This window comes from Athene cunicularia, assembly GCF_003259725.1.
Source record: "Athene cunicularia isolate RWA chromosome 1 unlocalized genomic scaffold, athCun1 chr1_part1, whole genome shotgun sequence".
Lineage (NCBI taxonomy): Eukaryota > Metazoa > Chordata > Aves > Strigiformes > Strigidae > Athene > Athene cunicularia.
Window position 1 is genome coordinate 88,442,544 of NW_020799091.1, and position 19,289 is coordinate 88,461,832.

Below are 19,289 nucleotides of genomic sequence, written 5' to 3' on the forward strand. Positions count from 1 at the left end.
GGGGGCGTGTTTTGGTTTTTGACTTGTTATTTTTCTCTGAAAGATTATGGTTTTTCTGTTCCTCTGTGGAAGAAATAGATGGTTTAACATCACAGTGTATAAATGGGTCTGAGGACATAACAGGAAGCTTTAGCTCTGCTATGAGATCACAGTCAATAAAGCTGAAAGCTTTGGTCTCTGAAGAGAAGTGTCTGACAGTTAATTGCTAAATAGGAAATCTCAGGAAAACAACTAACTGTTTAATTATTTCTGAGCCAGTGAAATGTTGACAGCTGTCAAGGAAAATAAAAGCAAGCAAAAAAATCTGCTGTTAGGCACTCTCAGAACAAAAGAAAAAATAAAAAATATTTACGGACAGAATTTTTAATTAAAGTCTCTACAGGTTTTTACAGATTTTTTGTTATTTTTTATGATTAAGCATAACATTTAATTTTTATGATATGGGGTATTGCATATATCTGTTTATAATTTAACAAAGATCAATGATAAATGCAGGAAATGGTAACATTGCATACTATCCACATAAAACACCATATTAAGGGAAAGGCTGCACTGAGAGGTGATCAAATATCAGGAAAGCTGGAGGTGCTCAAACAGTTGCTTATGATTATCACTCATTCTTTGATGTTGAACGTTATAAAGCTACATTTATAAATATTGCCACTTTTGCCTTAAATAATACGTTTCATGTATTTAATGACATTAGTCACACATGCAGTTACTGAGATATTGGTTAGAATTTTATGGTTAAAACCAAGTAGAGTTTTGTTGCTGAGGCAGTACTCAGTAGTTGTGCTCTGGGAGAAAAATAGAACAAAACCTTTTGAAAATGATAGTACTTTTACTACAGGGTGTATTTATTTAAAATGTAGAAGCAAATTCATTAATTAGCTTACAAGTTACAGCTCATGGAAAGGGAGGTCTCTTAAGAAAGGCAGGAATATGTTATCTCTTTTTTTGGCTCAGTTATACCCTCTAATTATTGAGAAATGTTACCATAGAATAAAGTTTAAAAGTTAGAAAACTTTTAAATTCCTTCTTGTTTAAATGACTTCAAAATTTCATCTAAGTCTTGGTGTTACAATGGTTGTGTCTGAGGTATATTACAACATCTCTGTATGTTTTGCATCATACCGTTAATGTGTTAACCTCTGCTTTTTGTTTGGAATCAGAGTGGATTAGTGTTTAGACTTAAACCAGAAACACCTTTTCTAACATTCAAAGCATTCATTTTGGGCACAGGAATTTTAAATACCCTCCAAGGCAGAACTAATTCTTCTGCAAATTTTAGTAATATTTCACAGTGTGTTTTTAAAATAAGTAGCTACAAATATTTGACCTTTCAGCCAAAAAGTGATATCCATCTTTGATCAACTGCATTCCAAAACTGCAAACTATATCAAGGAGGACTTCTTTATCTCTTTAGGTTTTCACTGCAGACAGATTGTGCCTCAGAACTTGTAAAAGCAGCCCTCTGAGCAGCCTTCAAAGCAATCATGTGGAGATGGGAAATGAGGAATTCTTTCTCCTCTTAAGAGAGTAAAACAAACCAGAAAAAATGTGTCAAATGATGAATGTGTGCTCTTTGAAAGAAACAAAGGCTAATCCTGAGGGGAGTCCTAAAAGAAATTAAGAGACAGTACCTAAGAATAAAAATTGAATTCAGTGTGAAGCCCATCTAAACAATAATGTTTTGTGCAGTTTTTTGTAAGCATAGTCTCAAGAACAGGTAGCTGACATTTTTAAAGTTTTCTGGACAGGATGTAAATCACATTCAACATTACAGGGGATGAGAGCCACTTGCAATATTAGCTTGAAGTTCTTCAGGCATCAGTGTTTTTCAGATCCAATATATAGAGTTGTAAGTGAATCTGTCCTTGAAAAGTAAAGATCGGGTATATGTTGTTTATCGATCAGCCCCAGATGTTCAAAAGCAAACTAAACACACTCAGTCTTTGTTAACTAAAGTAGATAAGGTATACAAACATAAAGCCATTATCTGCCTTTAAAAATGAATCTCTATCTCAGCAGCAATGCTGTACTGTCTTTCAGCATCATTCATATGGCAGTGGTTTGGTTGCTCTATTAGGAGTGAATAAATATTTCACGTAACAGTTTCAGCCCACATGGGTTTATTGCCTTGGTAATTACCTGCACAATTATTCAAACAAAGATAACTACTTAACCACATTAGGATAGTCTATTAGTCTGTCTGAAGTAGAAGTGACCTTGAACACAAGCTAAGTAGTGTTATGTGCCTGCAATGTATTTTTATGCAAGGAGAGCGCATGCTGTTTGGTTTTCAACAGGGCTACGCAAACAGCACAGACAATTCAGTGTCAGGAATCTATGAAAACAAACGTGTGAGACTTCAGAACATACATAGAAACATATAGTACAGAAGAGGTATGACTGAGTCACTTGTGATTGAAATAGTTTCTATACATCTCTTACAGATCTCACCATTAGTATTTGACTACTAAATATCAGATCAAGCTTTCAAAGGCAGGGGGCTTCCTGTACCCTGATTTTTGTCTGTATTTAAATTAAATCAGAAAACAGTGAATAAATTTCTAATATATTTTGCTTATATACTCATACAAGTTGTCTCCAGAACTTCACACAACATCTTCATGTTGTACTTTCCACATTTAACCTCTGTGTCAATTTTGATTTAATGCCTATTATTGTGAAGAATGAATAGTATTCATCCATCACACAGCAAGAGTATTTGGAAGTACTATTTTCACATACTGGAAGCCCTCTGTATATTCCCTGTTCTCTCCTCCAAGTCATGAAAAAAACAACATATACCAAGAAGAATTCTTCCAGGGAATGTATCGGCTGTCAAATAGGAATTAGATCTAAGAGATAAAAAAGAGCAAGTATACAGAAAGTTATGTTTTTTCTATTATGACGCTGTCTAGCAATAGGGGACTACGTGAATGCCTGCACTGCACCAGAACTACCACCAGGAAATTAGCAGTGGGAGTCAGGCTCTTCTCCTCCCCATTCTTCAAGTTTAAGCTCGGAACAGCTGAGGACCCTTCCTTAATTTTTATTGCAGTGTTTTTACTTCCACTGTTTTCAAGAACAAGTAAATTTCAAGAACCATGAAAGAAGCAAAAACGTTATCGTCATGCGAAATTGTTATCATTCTAACACAGCTGCTTTCCAAAAATCTTTACTTGTGCATTGTTTGTATCATTGAAACTCGGTAACTTGTGACCATCTTTGTAGCTCATCTTTGAACTTGTTCTGGTTCCAATCATAAAGAGGGTCTCGGTGTCCTTTGCTAGGTCTTTCCCTAATAATTCCTTTCTGTTCTTTATTAAGTCCTAAGCTGGCATCTTCCTGATATTTCTCTTCATAAATCCAAAATCTTCCTTCTGAACAGTAACAGTCAGCTCAAAAGTTACAATTTCGTATATTAAGTCAGAAATCCTTGGTATCACTTTTCATGTATTTGCACTGAATACTTCTGTAATTTAACTAATTTGTTACTCTGTTCTCTAAGGTTGTTCTGCATTTATTTAGTGTTTGTTCCCATCTTTGTTACTAGTAAACTACTAGTAGTTGAGCTATTTTCTTATGTACCCTTTGGTTGTCTTAAAATTATCTGGTGAATTCTGTTCAGTGCTGCCATTATACACATAAACACACATTGGTATTAGCATGCACACAAAAGTATTTTAAATAAATTCCTAGTATTAAAAAGTAAATATTCATGCCCAAGTATCACAGTTTTGAATTGATTTACCGGCCAAAAATTTACTGTCCCACTAGTGGGATCTGTCAAAGAATAAGTAACATTTTCTTCATGGAGTCTGTGGCAAAGATTGCTAATCTAGCATATTGCATTTGACTCTCCTTGTGCTAAATGTGTTTTTATATTGAAGTGTCTTTACAAAATCTTTTATTGATACAAAGACTTATTTATTGTTTAGTAAATAATGTATCTGTAAAGAGAATGTTACTCATTTAATTTTGAAAATAATTTGTTTCTCAATAAAAGTTTTTGTCAGAGAAAGCATCTCTAAATATGCAATTGAAGATTAAATCCGCTAGATGGTCGCTTCAATTTTGGAATTTTAGGGTTACCTATTGTAGTGGTTTCGTCTGGGATGGAGTTAATTTTCTTCATAGCAGCCTGTATGGTGCTGTGTTTTAGACTGGTGACCAAAACAGTGTTGCTAACTCAGGGATGTTTTAGCTATTGCTGAGCAGTGCTTGAACAGTGCCAAGGCTGCTGCTTTCTCACTCTGTTCCCCTAGTGAGTAGGCTGGGGGTGGGCAAAAGGCTGGAAGGAACACAGCCTGGACAACTGACCTGAATTGACCAGAGATTCTGTACCACACAGAGTCGTGCTCAGCAATAAAAGGGGGTTGAGGGGGAGTTCTTCCAAAATTGACATTGATCAGGGACTTGCTAGGCATTAGTCTCCTCATGGTGAGTAATTCATTTGACATCACTTGCTTTTCCCCCTTTTTTTTCTTTGATAGATTAAATTGTCTTTGTCTCAATCCATAGGTTTTCTCATTTTTGCCTTTCCAATTCTCTCCCCCATCACACCAGGAGATGTGGGGAGTAAGTGAGAAGCTGGTTCTTTTCTACCTACCAGAGTTATCCCACCGCACCTATGCAAACCATTCACTTCTAAAATAAATCTCTGGTTTTGTACTGTTTAGGAACTATGCCAACAAAATAACTTTTTTTTTTTTTTTTTTTTTTTCGTGCTAGACTGTCAGATGTTTAATGGAAGGGCAGGTCAATTATTAAATATACCTCCTGCTGAAGTTCTTCCCATCGAGTATTGAACTTCTCAAGTTTCTCATTGATCAACTCATCCAAGATTCCACCATCAGTTAAAGTCTGAGCCAATTCCCGAATCTGATTGCGATTATCTTCTGGATGTCTCATTAAACGTTCCAAAGACTGAAACAAGGTCAACAAAATAGTTTATTTATCTTTCTGAAAATAAGATTCTACAGAGTCATCACAATACACCTTAAAAATGTACGTAAGAAACTTCACATTTCACACACAATAAAAGTAGAGAGAAAATATAAAAGTATATATGTCCCACGTCTTGACAACAAATATTCTGTACTACTTATTACTGAAAACAAATAAAGATTTTTTGCAAATCAACAGATTGGGTGCTTGATTTTAAAAATGCGGACCATGCCCATGGAGTTTAGTGGGAGTATTTGTGTATTTAAAGATAAAAAATTTTCTTGAATATCTAAATGGATGAAGTTCAACAGAAAAACACATTATCAATTTTGCATTTTGATCCACTAAGAGTATTAATTTCATTTCTACAAATTTGAAAGGTTCCATGAATAAAAATTAAGTAGTAAAACAGAGTTGCATTGCTAGGATGACAGCTTGCTCTCTCTGAAATCTTCAACATAGTTTTTGGTGACAACAACATACATGTTCTTAAAAAACATGGCCTCACTTAAGCCAGTCAAAACAGTCTATGACATCAGGCATAACACAATTACTCTGTATCGCTTAGGTGGATTTTAATTCAAAAACTGATCTGTTGAATCAACTGGAACATAGGACTTTCCAGATATTCTGTATCTTGCTCATATGTAATGTTGATTTATAGTTTGATTTGAATATAATGTGATTTATGATTTATCAATAGATGTGATTTGATATTATTTAAGTCAACACTTACGTCTAGAGACTCAGAAATCTCTTCTGCGCCTCCCTGGATATTTTCAGTTGCCTTGAGTTTCAGTTCAATCTCACTCAACCATTTATTTTCTGCGTCCAAATATGACAATAATTCATGCCAACATGCCCATACCTCCTAATAGTGGGGGAAAAAAAAAGTTTTTTGAGATTGAAAATATCACAGCTAACTTTCATTTATTAAAATACTAAAAACATTACATGCTTCATCCCCAAAACAACATGGTTGGAATCTGATGGTTATGGTGCCATTTTTTTTCCCCCAGTATTTATATGTTCCAAACAAATATAATACTCAACCAAAACATTTTGATTAAACAGAGTAAAACCACAGAAGATAACATGCAAATGTGAACATGAACACTTCTGCAAAACACAACTGTGTCATGAATTATCCACTTTATATGCTTCCCTGTAAAATCCTCTTGAAATATATAAATATAAAAATTATCAAAATTTTTAAAGACTCATGTTGGAATTTTATGTTTTTACTACAAGACGTGGTCAGGCTGCTTATATATTCTGTATATTAATTACTTAAAGCACAGGTTCATAAGATGTCTAAAACTACAGCTTTCAAGAATTCTGACTGAAATCTCTTCAGATATTAATTCTAAAGCATATTTACTGCAATTTATAAAGCACTTAAGTGCTAGAGTACTAAACATAATATTGTAAAATGAAATTATGTCATGACATTTTCCTGTAATTAAATGATTGTGTAAACTTTTATTTTTACAGTGCCTGAAGATACTTAAATAAGCAGATAAAACTGGCATTTTATACACAAGCAAAACATTTAAACTCTTCATAAATCATCTTTTCATTGTTCCTTTTTTGTTAGCAGAGATTAAAATAACTTTATTGAGATGCATTAGGCTGTTTATAGAACATGTTTCCAAGACTGCAGTTTACTTAAATCTCACTTAACTTTGGTCATATCAGATGTGTCTGGTCTAGGAGGAGATTATAGAGGCATATTACCACACAACAACATCATCAATGATCAGGGAAAATAGAGATTAACAGTTTAGATTTCACATCTAATTTTCCACAGTGAAATTTAGAGGAGATAAATTTTACCCAGGTATATAATTGTCCTGTATGAAATTAGCTTTGCAAATTAGGTCATAACAAAAAATCATATCTAATTCACTGTGACCACTGTTTAATATGCAAATAGTCCTATGGCAAGAATCTGTAATGGAGTTGGCCAAAATGGCAGGTTCAATTCAAAATGTATGAAACATTCAGTTTACCAGCAGATCATATGCTGTTCTTATGCTGAGACAACACCACTTATCCACCTTCAGGGCCATTTAATCAAAATCCTTAGCCATGGAAGAAAGAAGCTTGGAGGACCTGGTAAAGACAATGTCATAGGCTTGCTACAAAAGCCAGATGCTTGACTTAATCTCAGGAGGGATAAAAACCCTGAGCAGCCATTGCTTCTCCCAGCTAAGAGCCGTGTCTGAGGCTTCTCTTTTACTATGACTCTCCAGTATATACAACTCTCAAAAAGATTTAGGTATATGGCTCATAAAGTGAGGATAGCCTTGGGCTACTCATGATCCCATATGATAATGCATCTTTGCTCTCTACCTTACTTTTGCAGTTAGAAGGGCTAAAAATACAATGACTGACAAGATATCCAACCTCCAAAGTTTTGCACTTTCCATTCAGTCTGCTGCAGAGTCTCTGGTAACTGGTAATTAGAACATCAAGCTCCTTTTTCAAAGCCTCATGAGCTGCAGGTGGAGCCTTTGCTATAAAATTATTCACAGAATCAGTAATAAGCTTCACTTTAACTTCTTTCTGCATGGCTTCCTCCTTTGCTCTCTGAACGGAAAAAAAAAAAAAAAAAGAAAAAAAAAAAAGGTTCTGTCAGAGAGAAAAAAGACCGCAACCAACCAAGAGCCATTTAATTCCCAGACTTCTGACATGATCTTGAATGCATTCAAAAAACTTATTTTTCATTTTGTTGCCAATACATGATACTCAATGCAATTTAACATCTCATAACTACTTAGTTTTCTGGAGATCTCAGAAGAGTAAAACATTTCAGTATATTATTTATTTTTTTCCAAGAAATGCTCCAAATACCTTTGCCATGGTACCTTATGAACCACAAATGAAATAACAATCTGTTGTGTTACAAATTCATGTATCCAGGTTTAAAGGTACAATCACAAGCAGCAAGCAGAAAAAAAAGAATACTCATGACTGATTTTTCCTCTTTTGCCACTGTCATCAACCTGCATTTAAAGGGAAATTGAGAAAATAATTTTTCTCCAGTGTATATTTCACACTTTTATCAGAGTGTAAATGTTGATTCATCCCCTCCTTTTACAGAGATAGAAAAATCAGTGCCATTATTCACCTCCAGTGAGCATTAGCCTAACATGAAGAGAGGACAATGTGAAAAGTGAGAATCCTCCTAAACAGCACTTTCTGTGTTAGACCCTAAGCAGAGAAGTTTAACAAAGGACAGACATAGTAAATATAAAGATCCAAGAGACACAGAGAACCACAAATGGATGGTGAATTAAAACCAAAAATTAACAAATCCTGTGTAACTGGATGATCTGGAACAATCAATCTGCCACCTTTTTCCTTGTTTTAGCATATGGAACCATTACAACTGATCAATCAAATTGCTAACCTTACTCCTCCAACTGTTGTTACTATCCCTCCCCTCTTCTGCCATCTCATTAATAAGATACAAGATTGTCATAGGTAGCATTGTTTCTTCTGAGTGCTTACAATGGGATGGTGTCTATTATTAAAGTCATACCACTACTGGAAACAGAGTGATGGTATACATAGAGTCAACAGTGTGTACTGGTCTTCACAGAAATTAAAAATGAGAACTCCCTGGACCAAAAACAAGGTTAAAATAAAACCTTGTTTCTGACAGCCTTCTTTCTCTTTGGGTCTGAGGAAGTCCATGAACCAGAATAACTGGGATCAGGCTACCACTGCCAGAGCAAGTTTACTAGGTCGCTGTTGTCTTTTTTTCCTTCTCTAGCTGTGGGAAAAAATGGGCTGCAGGATGAACACAGAATTCTGGTCTGGATTTTGCCTGTTGTGTGACAGCAGAGGTGGCTGAATGCCTTCAGGGAAAGGATCATCAGAAGCAAGTGAAAGGATGCACGACAAATGATCTGGTTATCTACATAGGTCAAGGCATCACAGTTTGAACATACCTGTACTTCAGCTGGAAGGAGAGAATATTCACTAGGAAATGCATAATGGGGTGTGTCTAAAACTATATATTTTACCTGTTTTATTATGCAGTGCAATGTATAAATTTGAATTTTGTTACTTAATTATTAAAAAATAACTGTATCTCTAGAGGAGATGTTTACTTTTGATATATTTGTCTCATTTACAATGAATTGAACTTGTTACATATATTTCCATATATTATGTATATTTTGACTGGCACCAAGTCATTTCTGTCAGTAAATAAAGAGATCTTCAGTTGCATGATCAGATACTCTCAAACACTGGTAAAACCCAGTGGATAATGAAGAGTTTGCAAACCAAGTGTTGTATAGATTGTTAAAGCCATATAATCTGGCTTTCTGAATAGCACAGGCCAAACAACTCACCTATGAAATAAAATCAAGTCCACATCCAGTGGCTGAGCAAGAATATATTTGAGGATGTATCGCAAATTACTGTTTTAGTCCAAAGGCCTTACTCTTCCCACATGAAAGAAACATTAAGACAAACTATGCTGTTTTTATACTACAATATTAAAAAAATAATAAATCATGCATACTTAGTACATATCAACATGCATCCTGAGGTCCTAAATCTTTTTTTTCTCTCTCTAATATAAAGAGAAGACATAATACTGATTGCACTCTATCAAGTAACTGCTGTTAACACATGATTCTTAAATAGAAGAATGTCGAAGCTCCATCAAAGTCATGTATCCAATAAAGCAAAGAGGAAAAAAAACAATGCAGTATTGTGAAAGATTAAATATTTTCCAACATATTACAAATAGAAATTACATCAGGCTGCCTACTACTTCAAATTTTAGGCTAACAAGTAGATTTCAAAAAGCACCTTCCTAAAAGAAAGAGTAGACTTTCCTTACAATGAAAACTTTAAAAAACCCCACCCTTTAAACACAGCTCAAGGAATTAGTTCAGCTTTTACCTTCAGTTCTTCAACAGCTTTCTGTAATTCATCAGGTGTTTTATACTCAAAATCTCTTTCCAGATATTCTTCCTCAGCTTGTGTTATCCATTCATGCATCTCTGACAAATCCTTTCTGAGACTCACAGTCTTATCCAAACCACCTTTTAATGCTTCCTTCTTAGCATAGGCCTTTAAGAAATAAAAATTACATGGTACTTGAAGCAAGTACAAACTTGACAATAGTTTAGCCTGAAAAGAACCAAATTAAATCCTATACTAATAATATTACTATAATTAGGCAGATTTTTAACAATTAGATAGATATTAATAATAATCAGGAAAGTATTACATGAGTGTATACATCCTTTTTTTAGCAAGTCATTGCTGTGCAGAATGAGTTTTCAGTGATCCTAGAACAAGACTCCACCATATACTGAGGTCATCAGAATACAAATCTGAAAAAAACATCACCCAGGGACTGTCTTCTAAAAGACGTAGAAAGAACAACCACAGGAGACCTTGAAAGTGCATCAAGGATGAAACCAGAGTCTCCTGAGCTATAAAGTCAGATGACCTTCAAACTAGTTTGAATGTAACTTCCTAGAGAATAAAGCTATATTCATGAATAATCTTTCTTCTGATGGAATCATTATTGAATCTCTCAGAAAGGCGTATATCCTAAGAATAGGTAAGTAAAAAAAGGAATCTCCTACTGGAAGAAACAACTTATCTTTAAGGGAAAAATACTTTTGTTAAATCTTCTGCCAATCACTATATAGGGGTCATATAACTTACATAGCTCATGTACAGAACTAGAGATAGATGATAGTTAAGGTCCCTTCCACTGTAAACCATTCTGGTATTCTATGAATTGTGCATCAACCTATCAAAATTGTCCATAACTGATTGAGCCATTGGCTGAGCCATCTTTCAATGGTATAAAGAAGTTTGCAACACAGTTAGTTGCACTAGTGCCATTTTTCAGAGTTGGGCTTGCAGAGCTGATCGCTCCAACATCCTGCACTGTAATGCTACTTCAGTAAATGTTATTTTCAGTAGCATCAAGAGGAACTGTGTTTTAGTAGTTGGTCTTAGTTTTTGACTTACTGCTTTTGTTACTCAACCCTGAGGACTGGCCATTAAACATAAATGTTGTACATAAATGTTGTTTTACAGAACAAAACAGAGCAACAATAAAAAGGATGTTCAACAAGTATAAAAGCAGAACCATATGTGGCCCTGCAAAGTTGCCTCTTCCTCAGTCACAGCACCAGAAGAGAGGGTCATCTCCCATCACCTGGAAAAGGTATCTGAATGCCAATTGCCAGCTCTCACAGTCATGTTAACTGCATGTATATCAACTCAAGCTGACTTTTCCAAATCCTTTAAAGAAATTCCCACAGACAATCTGATTTTTATATTATTCATGTGTTTTAATAGCTATTACTGAAGAAGTTGTGTTAGAAATGCCCACTGTTAAAGGCAATAATTCATGCTGTGTATTGACTGAAACTATTACAGGTAGATTTTCAGGGAAGTCAGAAGAAAAATTTAACAAGACTTCTAAAATCACGAGACTCTACTTGAAATATCTGTAAGAGAAGTGCAAAGATATCCAACTTATTAATATTACAAAAATAAGCAAATAAAACTCCACATTAGTCAAAGGGGAAAGACTACAGAACCAGATCAATAAAATGTCTTAGAGATTTCAAAGACTAACTTTTTTGATAACTATGTTTATCATAAAGATATATAGAGGGTATTTTTCACATATTAAGAATAATAATTTTAGAAAACACTAGACCACATTAAAAGGTAATTGTTTTATTGATATGAAAATAAACGTTTAAAAAGTAGACAACAGGATGAGCAAGTAGAAAAAGAAAAGTAAAAATAACACAACATGAAAGATGTTTCCTTTGATTCTCAATCCAAATGCCATCAATGAAATAATTTATGGCTTCCTTAATCTGTAGAATTATTTATTAAGAAAGTCTTTAATTAAAATAACTGCCTTTCCTCTTATGCCCCATTCTCTCAAATTCATGCAACCACTGAGACTGTAATTTACACACATTCACATACTCTTAATTCCAAGTTATAGAATTCTGAACTCTTCACTGCTTTAGTGTCTTATTTCATTGTTGTGGCCTGAGCTCAGAGGGCAACTGAACACTACGCAGCCACTCACTTCACCCTTCCCCCCAGCACTGAGAAGGAAAAAATAAGCAAAGATACCACTCGCTCCACCCTTCCTCTCAGTGCTGAGAAGGAGGGAAGCAAAAGACACAGAAAGCTAAGATAAGGACGGGAAGGGATGATGTCATCCTTTAAGGCACAGGCAAAAGCCAGACTCATTAGGGGAAGGAAAAAAAAGAACATAAATTTAATACAGACACCACCACTTAACAGACAGAGTAGCACTGTAAGAAGTATTACCACATCTTGTAAAGACCTCCTCACATCCCTTCTTTCTTCCTGGGCTCAGCTTTGCTCCCAATATCCCTACCTCTTCCCTCCCTTAGTGCTTCAGGGAGCAGGGAATGGGGGGCGTGGTCAGTCCTGATGCTTCTTCCACCTTGGTGAAGGCAGAACTTTCTGGCATCCCTGCCCTGTTCCAGCACAGTCTCCCTCTCACAGGAAACCGTCCTCCACAAACGAACTCTGACATGAGTCACTCCCACAGGCGTGTGTGGCACCCCCACCTGTTGCAATCCTCCCAGCACTGAACAACAACAGTGGGGGCTTCTTCCCATGGGGTCCTGGCCTTCTTCGGGCTCAGTCATCTGCTCTGGTGTGTGGCTCCCCACAGGCTGCAGGTGGGCATCTGCTCCATTGTAGACCCCGATGGGTGGCAGGGGGACGGCCCTGACCTCTCACCACAGGATACAGGGGACTCTCTGCTCCAGCGCACCTCCCCACCTTCTCATCCTTTCTTCCACTGACCTTGGTGTTCACACAGATGTTCTCCTTGCTACTCCTCCTCAAAACTCCCACCACTCCTCCCAGGTTCCCCTTCTTAAATACATTACTGCAGAGGTGCAGCTAATCGGCTTGGCCTTGGTGCAAAGGCGAGTCCAACCTGGAGCCGGGGGAGCTTCAAGAAGCCTCTCACATGGGACCATTGCTGTAGCCCCCCCACACTGCTACCCAAAAACCCCTACCACTCACTCAAACCAGAACACTCATCTAGAGTAATGAAATGCGAGTACAGTGATGCAAAAGAAAATGTAACACTAAACACAATACTTGATTTTCTGGAAAATGCCTATATGCCACATTCAGAAAGCTAGTTTAGCAGAAGCCATAAATTATATTGCCATCAAGATCTCAGATATTAGTATAGAACTTTGTTATAAAAATAGTAAGGTATTATAATATAAAGAAATATACTTTACATGTATTGCTACATACTAAATAAAATTCCTAAAATAGAAGTTTAATTAATGTGAACCAAATATGTTTAAATTCAGTTTCATATCTACTGAATATGCATAGAAGGACAAATTCTGTCAATGACAAACCTCATTATTAATTTAAAATGAACAGCGGGAGACTTGATACCTGTTGGCAAATGTGTTCCCATTGAATATTGAGATCCTTTAGTTCTGTCTCTATTCTGGAAGCAAATTCTGGCTCTGCTTCACTCTTCATTTTCTTCCCAACCTCATTAACACTGTTCAAACTGGGCTGGATTGTCTGGATATCATTTACTAAAGCCTAAAGGAATAGCAGAAGATTAGGCAAGCAGCATTCACACAAATTTTCAGATATGCTACCCCCTATCAAAATGTGTCTACATAAGATTCTGACATGTTTTTGGTCCAGATCTCCAGTCAAATGAGCACAATTAACAGACTTAACTATGAAAAAAGATAAAAAAGGAATACGTAGCTATAATGTGGTAAGCTATGGTATATCAGATACAGTTAATTTGCACAATATATGTATATACTATATTTATACACACATATAAAGTTGTATTACATGTATCTATTACAATGGCCTAGATAATTTTTTTCACATTTGAGAAAGAGCATGCCATCATAATGGTAGAAAACCATTTGTGAAGCCATCTTATTATCTATGCCAGTATTACCCTTGGGTTGTTAATTCACTTGCTAACTTCCTTAAAATGATCTAGATGGTGATATTCTCTGGTTATATCTAATTATTAGAATTTTATTTGTGGTTGAATATTATTTAAGCCCTGAGGTACCTCTGAATTTTATTTCCTAAGGTCTTCTTCAGTGCTGCAGATGTTACCTGTCTTCCTATACAATGGAAAAGGCTGGAAGTGTAAACACATAAAAGATGAAGATTTTGGTAGCTTTATTATATATTTGACAGTAATGGCTAATATATTTGTGAAAACTCTTCATAAATTCAAGTGACAGATTTTAAAGGACTTACATGTAATTTACTACTCTGTAGAGGTAAGAGTTCTCCTATGTAATTTATAATAATTTTTATTTAAACAAGGGGTAAGAGAGAAAGTCCAAGGAGCTTATAGTTCTGTAAGATCAATATGTATGTTTCGTAGTATTTACACATCCTGCCAGAACATTTACAGAACCTGTAAATTCCACTGAACATACAGACAGGGACTACAAGATTCACGGCACTTGCATCCTCTGTTGGGACAGGCAGAAGAATTAGTAAGCCCTGTGATGGAAGTACCAACACTTCATGATGCTTTAAAACTCTGCTGGGACAAAATTCTGGAACTTGTAAGTTTAGTGGAAAAAAATTGATATAACTCACAATACCTGCAAGTTCTTTTGGTACAGTCAGAAAAGCTTGTAAATCATGTGTGAATAATAGATACAGAAGATGATCTTCGGGCTCAGATTATACAGTTTATAACAAATAAGAATTCACTATTTGTAAACTGAAGAAAGTAAATAAACAGTTATCTTAGGAGGCTAATAACTTATTATTTGCTGCAAGTACCCTCTTCGATGTTTTGCTCCTGCTATAAATACATAATAATACAGCCACTGTGTGGATCCTCTCTCTATTCAAGTTTCCAATTTTTTACGAGAATTTTCCTTCAAACTCAGGAAATGCAGGACATTCAATTACATCGCAGAAGACAAGCCCCTTACAACATTATTTTATTTTTTGGAACAATAATAATTTGTGCAACTTCTGTATAACCCAAGCTCATAGAGGAGGATCCAGTAATTGCCAAGAAGGCAGGTAATACTCACTGTACACTGTTCAAGTTGCTTTTCCAGTGCTTCTGAATCACCAAGGGCAGGCCACTCTTCCTTCAGAAAAACATCCACTTCAGCCATCCACTTCTTCAGTGTTTTAGTGTCATTCTGTTTATTAAAAAGACGGTTTATTGCATCACACAGAACCTGACTGGCAATAGTGTAATTCATTCTGGCACTATGACTAAAACTCATTGCAATGTAATTTCAAGATTATTGAACTCTATGAAAAATACAAACACAGCAAACAAGCAAAACCAATTTTATCTGTGACTGTCACTGACTCTTTAGCTTGTACTCTGACCATTTCTGCCCAAGTTTAATGTGTCTACAAGCAGGCAACTTTCTGGCTCTCAAGTTTATGCCTTTTAGATATCATTTGTGTTTATATGTTACATGTATGTTCATTGGTTCCTTGTATGGCTTCAGATTACTCATACCTGGTAATTAATTCAGGTTCACCTATTAAATCCTCCTATGCTTCAATTTAAATTTCAGGCTTCTTTTGGAAGTTGCATGCTCTATTGCCTATTTCTCTACCTGAACACAACAGAGAAAAACTCCCTTACTACTCAGATTAAAAAAAAAAAAAAAAAAAAAAAAAATCATGCAGTGACTAAGTCATTTCAGAGTTACTCTCAGTTACTGCTTCTAGCACTAGAATATTTGTAATCAATAATATCCTTTCCATAGTCTTTAATTAACCCTTGCAATCAATAAAAAAAGCTGAACATCAAATGCTTGAAAACAGGGAACACTACCAGTCCCAGGCAACATTACATAGATAATCTAATACATTGAAAGGTGGAATGAGATTTTCAAAATATCACTTAAAATTAACTTAAAATGCCACCTTAAGTAAACAATTAGGTGCACATGCTAAAATAAAAATAATAAATGGCAAAAATTTGAAAGGCATTATAAAGCATTTTTTCATTAAAATTTCATCAACAGTGAAGTACATATTGTTATTATATGCTGAATATGAAGCTGAACTAAAACACATAAAGGACGTTTCATTACAATATAGGCTGTGCCCTAAAATGTGTGCAATAATGCCTTAGCAACTATTATGAAACAGATAAACACAGGGAACATTTTTCTAATGTGCTTGATATATTTAATAACAAGAGGCTACTGTGGAAAATTAATGGAATTAATAAAAATAATCATACAAAAATTTTCAGTATACTTCATAATAACAATTACCAAAACACTGTTGAAGTGTTTACTGTGCATTTCATTATCAGTCAGAAAAAATAGTTCAGCATCATAATCCATGATGAAACTTTAATACCTTTACAAGAGTACTTTAAGTATAGTTCATTAATGCTGCAAAATATAGAACGGATGGGATTTACTTGAAAAGAGAGCAGTCTCCAACTACCAATGAGGATCAAAAGGATGACTTGCATTTACAATCAGACTATAAATGCATTTTATTTATCAACACTGATTTAATCGTATCCCATGCTGGTGCATTCCATAAATTGCAACATCTAAAACAATTGTCTGGATGTGAATTCATTCAAGGAGTTGAAAAGAGAATGACTTTTATATTAACTGTGTACTAGAATGACTTCAGCAATAAATATAAAGGCTAAGATTTGCATGCAACGATAGCTCATATAGCTTTAAAAATATGTGTTCCACAGAGCATGTGGAACATGATGTTCAGGACTTTTTCCTTTTAAGAGCAGTGGAGGAACCTCTAAACCTCTATCCAAAAAATGCAGGCGGGTTGGGGGTGTGTGTGGGGAGACAGCAGTTTGAATTTCTTAAGCAAAGTGTATTGCTCTGTTTTGTGCAATTGCAAATATTTTATTATACTATTGATAAGACCACTTTCCAGTTTTCCTATTTATATTGGGTTTATGTGGCAAGGTCTTGGTAGCAGGGGTGGCCTTTGTGAGGAGAGGTCAGGTGCTGCCCTGTGCTGGACAGAGCCATTTCCAGCTGCCTCCTCCAATGGACCCACCAGAGGATACACCTGACCCCATGGGGTCAGCTAGGGATGCCTCTGTGATAGTACAGTCAAGAAAGGACAAAAATGCCAGACAGGCGAGGAGAAGAGAAAAAAAAGTGAGAAAAAGCCTTGCAGACACCAAGGTCAGTGAAGACGGAGGGGCAGAAGGTGCTCCAAGCTCTAGAGTTGAGATTCCCCTGCAGCCTGTAGGAAAGATCATTGTGAGTCAGGCTGTGCCCCTGCAGCCCATGGAGGTTCATGGTGGAGCAGATCTCCACCTGCAGCCCCTGGAGGACCTCACGCTGGAGCAGGTGGATGTGCTCCAAAGAAAGCTGCAGCCCATGCAAAGTCTCACGTGGCAGCAGATATTTCCTGAAGGATTGCAGCCTGTGGGAGAACCCATGCTGGAGCAGGGGAGAAGAGTGAGGAGGAAGGAGCAGCAGAGACGAGCTGTTATGGACTGAACGCAGTTCCCATTCCCTGTCCCCCCGTGCCCCTTGGCAAGAGAGGAGACAAGAGTAAAGCAATAGAGTGCAGACTAGGAAAACAGAGTGGGAGAGGAATTATTTTAGTTTTTGTCTCTGTTTCTCACTACCGAAATCTACTTAATTTTTCACAGAGTTGTGTTTGTTTTGCCCATGATAGTAAGTGATTCCTCTGTCTTTATTTCAATACAAAAGCTTTTCCATCCTGTTTTCTCCCCCATCCTGCTGAGGACAGGGAGTGAAAGAGCAGTTGCAGCACCTGGCTGCTAGACAAGATTATCCCACCATACTTTATTTCATGGCCAGCTTCAAACATCAGAGATGTAGCTACGGAGCCAAAATTACAATTTAGAGTAATGTGGCATTTCAGTAGCTAAATCATAAGTAGTTCTGATAAAATGTTTCCTTCTTTTATTGGTCCATTGTCCTTATCTAAAAACTGATGAAGAGTAGCAAAATAATGAGTGCTTTTTTTCTTTAAAGAAGTTTTTTTTTTTTTTTCTCTACAATAGCAGAAGTGTAAGAATATTTTGACAGAAAATTTATTCCTGACAATTCTATTGAATTAAGCTGAAAGCAACAATTACAGTTCACATGTTATTGTATTATAATTCACAACATGGAGCTAACCATGTATCATGTTCTACTACTAGCAAACCAAAGACAAGAACAGAAATACTTGATGTCGTAAATAGAAGAAATAGAGAGACAACACTGAGAAGAAACACATAGTGAGAGCACAGCTTTGAGTATGGCTGCAGGACTTCAACCTCCATATTTTTCTTTGCCATATCCCCCTTGAGTATGCAAGTGTTCGTTTGCATGGGGGCAAGGAGAGAAACATAAAAAAATAAAAATTCTTTCTCCATTTTTGTGTCTGGTTGACTTGAATTCCTCTGAAAGATGACCCTTGAAATTATATAGAAATAGAGCAGGAATATGTTAAAAATGGACTAATTTTAAATTTCACAACATCTAAGTCATAGATGTCCCCTGTAATGTTGATACATGTGATTTATAAATAAATATAAATAGGAGATCCTCACAATGAGAGAAAATGCTTGAGGTTCCAATGTTAGCATTCTAAATACCTTAAACTCACACAGTTGTGTAAGTCATATACACTTCTGCTTTCTGGCAACTACTGCCAAGATACTACCATATTACAAACGACTATGTAAGGGAATTCGTTAAAGTCTGTATGGTTACAGCTACTTCAGCTGCATGAAAAGGTATTTCACCTACATTCAAAAACTAAGCAGAGGAACAGTAGTAGCAATTTCACTGAAACTGAAGGTTTGCTTTTGAAAAAAATACAGGCGGAAAGGGCCACAAAATCAGAACTCAAACTAAAATCTCAAACCCATAAAATCAAGCAAACATTTTAATACATTTTATGTACTGTTTTGATATTCACTTCGCTGTTATTTTCTTGAGGTTTATGAATGCATTCTGTGCTAGTCCCACAGACACAAGCTACCACATAATAGCTTGGGCTGAAAAAGTTTGGTTAACCTGGAATCGCTGGAGTTTGGTCATAAGTTCTTCGAGTTTCTGGCAATGTTCCACCAGCTGTGCTGATAATTTCTTCCAGCGTCCAAGGATCACATCAATCTCTGATCGATATCTTTGGCTGATTTCTTCAGGGGCTCTCCTGGACATGTCTTCCACAGTTGTACTGAGATAGTTCAGGCCTTTTTGCTGCTCTTGCAAAGAACTCTGTAGAGCCTATGAATAAGAAGCAAATAGTAT

At 36.0% G+C, this 19,289-nt stretch overlaps 1 protein-coding gene and 1 long non-coding RNA gene across 14 annotated transcripts in view; one reads left to right on the forward strand and one right to left on the reverse strand.

Moving 5' to 3' along the window:
• The window catches only part of LOC113485212, a 19,461-nt gene extending 422 nt beyond the window's left edge, over positions 1 to 19,039 (forward strand). The window contains exons 2-4 of one of the 4 annotated variants that reach the window (XR_003399380.1): positions 8,738 to 8,965; positions 10,239 to 11,170; positions 18,191 to 19,039. This is a non-coding gene — a long non-coding RNA (uncharacterized LOC113485212). Of the gene's footprint in view, positions 1 to 4,906; positions 5,017 to 8,737; positions 8,966 to 10,238; positions 11,750 to 18,190 lie in introns of those variants that run through there. The other 3 variants (XR_003399378.1, XR_003399379.1, XR_003399377.1) reach the window with 3 other exon arrangements.
• Positions 1 to 19,289, reverse strand: part of DMD (dystrophin) — a 1,208,820-nt gene that overhangs the window by 729,987 nt on the left and 459,544 nt on the right. For all 10 annotated transcript variants that reach the window (XM_026858158.1, XM_026858211.1, XM_026858140.1 and 7 more), the window contains 7 exons: positions 19,053 to 19,265; positions 15,081 to 15,194; positions 13,432 to 13,587; positions 9,883 to 10,053; positions 7,366 to 7,548; positions 5,693 to 5,827; positions 4,786 to 4,935 (listed from right to left, as the gene is read on the reverse strand). In XM_026858158.1, coding sequence (XP_026713959.1) covers positions 4,786 to 4,935; positions 5,693 to 5,827; positions 7,366 to 7,548; positions 9,883 to 10,053; positions 13,432 to 13,587; positions 15,081 to 15,194; positions 19,053 to 19,265 — 1,122 coding nt within the window. The remainder of the gene's footprint in view (positions 1 to 4,785; positions 4,936 to 5,692; positions 5,828 to 7,365; positions 7,549 to 9,882; positions 10,054 to 13,431; positions 13,588 to 15,080; positions 15,195 to 19,052; positions 19,266 to 19,289) is intronic.